The sequence below is a fragment of the Austrofundulus limnaeus genome, unplaced genomic scaffold, assembly GCF_001266775.1.
Source record: "Austrofundulus limnaeus strain Quisiro unplaced genomic scaffold, Austrofundulus_limnaeus-1.0 Scaffold80, whole genome shotgun sequence".
NCBI classification, from domain to species: Eukaryota; Metazoa; Chordata; class Actinopteri; order Cyprinodontiformes; family Rivulidae; genus Austrofundulus; species Austrofundulus limnaeus.
The window spans coordinates 1,321,454-1,322,885 of NW_013952482.1; the positions used below are offsets into that span (position 1 = coordinate 1,321,454).

General features: G+C 47.2%; 1 protein-coding gene across 1 annotated transcript in view; it reads left to right on the forward strand.

Moving 5' to 3' along the window:
• Positions 1-1,432, forward strand: part of LOC106519668 (voltage-dependent T-type calcium channel subunit alpha-1G) — a gene marked incomplete in the record, with an annotated part of 84,373 nt that overhangs the window by 1,765 nt on the left and 81,176 nt on the right. The window contains 1 exon segment of the mRNA XM_014011429.1: positions 577-889. Within this exon segment, the coding sequence (XP_013866883.1) occupies positions 606-889 (284 nt within the window).

Sequence of the window (1,432 nt, forward strand, 5' to 3'; positions counted from 1 at the left end):
AGTCCTGCAAGAAATCTCTGTCAGTACTTTTGATAACTTGAACCCTCAGCAGCGTTTCTGTGCAGTTTGTATTTCAAAAGGTTTGCTAACGCACGTTATTATTTCTTCATTAGTTTGGTTAAACGTGTTGTAAATAAAAGAAATAAATGCCTGACAATATTACTCCCAGCACCAGGGTTTATTCTCTTTATGACAGAAAGAACTAGCTGTCTGAGACAGTTTATCTCTGTATGTCCAGATTGTTTAAAGCTAGTCTGGATTAAAAGCCTCTGCAGTAATGGCCTGTTGTCAYGGCAGAACCGTACAGCCGTAGGATTATTATGAGGAGGTCTAAGTGCTTCCTGTTGTCAGCTTTGACCCTGTTTGCACCTCAGCTCCTACCTATTAGTTCTCTCTGTTTAGATCTGTGTAGATTTACATTTCCTGTCCGGGATGATCTGTGCAATAACACACACACACACACACACACAAAAAGAGTAAGGTTTGTTTCTGTGCCTTCTGCAATCCCAGTTTGCTTTTATTTAATTTTATTTTTAAAGCAAACAAAAGCAGGTATGTCTGTGAGAACTCTTCCAGGTTTCTTCCAGGTTCGGGCTGTTCCCTGCATGGCCATGACGGGCATCCAGGAGCCGGACCTGCGTGAGCAGCACCACGGACCGACGCAGGAGGCTGAGGATGAGGAGGAGGAGGGGGAGACGGTGCATGTGTCCGTTGAGGGAGAGCGGTTGGAGCACAATGAGGAAGAGGAAGAAGAGGAAGATGGGGTGGAGGAGGAGGAGGAGGAGGAAAAGGAAGAGCTGCCGTACCCCTCCCTAGCGCCGGTGGTTCTGTTGGCTCTGACCCAAACCAGTCCTCCCCGCTCCTGGTGCCTTCGAGCCGTCTGCCACCCATATCCTTGGCCTGACACAAAGTTCCTCTTTGTTTATAACGTGAGAGGCGCGCTGTCTGTTTCTGCTCTGGACTTTATCACAACTGTTGTGTGTAGAAGGCACGAAGCGCCTGGATGTTTATTTTACCTTCAAACACGAGGGGAGCTTTGTAGAAGGTCAGCTCTCCACATGTCCACACGTGACTCTGWGACTGTCTGTAAACGTGGGAGACTTCAGGTATTTCCTTATATCCATTACTTGTAGAAAAACAAGGTTAGCATTTCTTCCTGATTGCAGGTTCCCATAGTGACAAGGCCTAATGAATCTCCTGGGTTACATCTGGCTGTCAGCAGCATTGTTACCGGTCTCTATTTATATGACAGGAGATACAAACGGTGACGCCTGGCATCACCTCCCAAAACTGATCCTGTCTTCCTTTTCTTATCTGCCGTTCTCCTCTCTGTCTGAGCCTCCATCCAATTCTCCTGAAGGTGTGTGTGTGTGTGTGTGTGTGTGTGTGTGTGTGTGTGTGTGTGTGTGTGTGTGTGTGTGTGTGTGTGTGT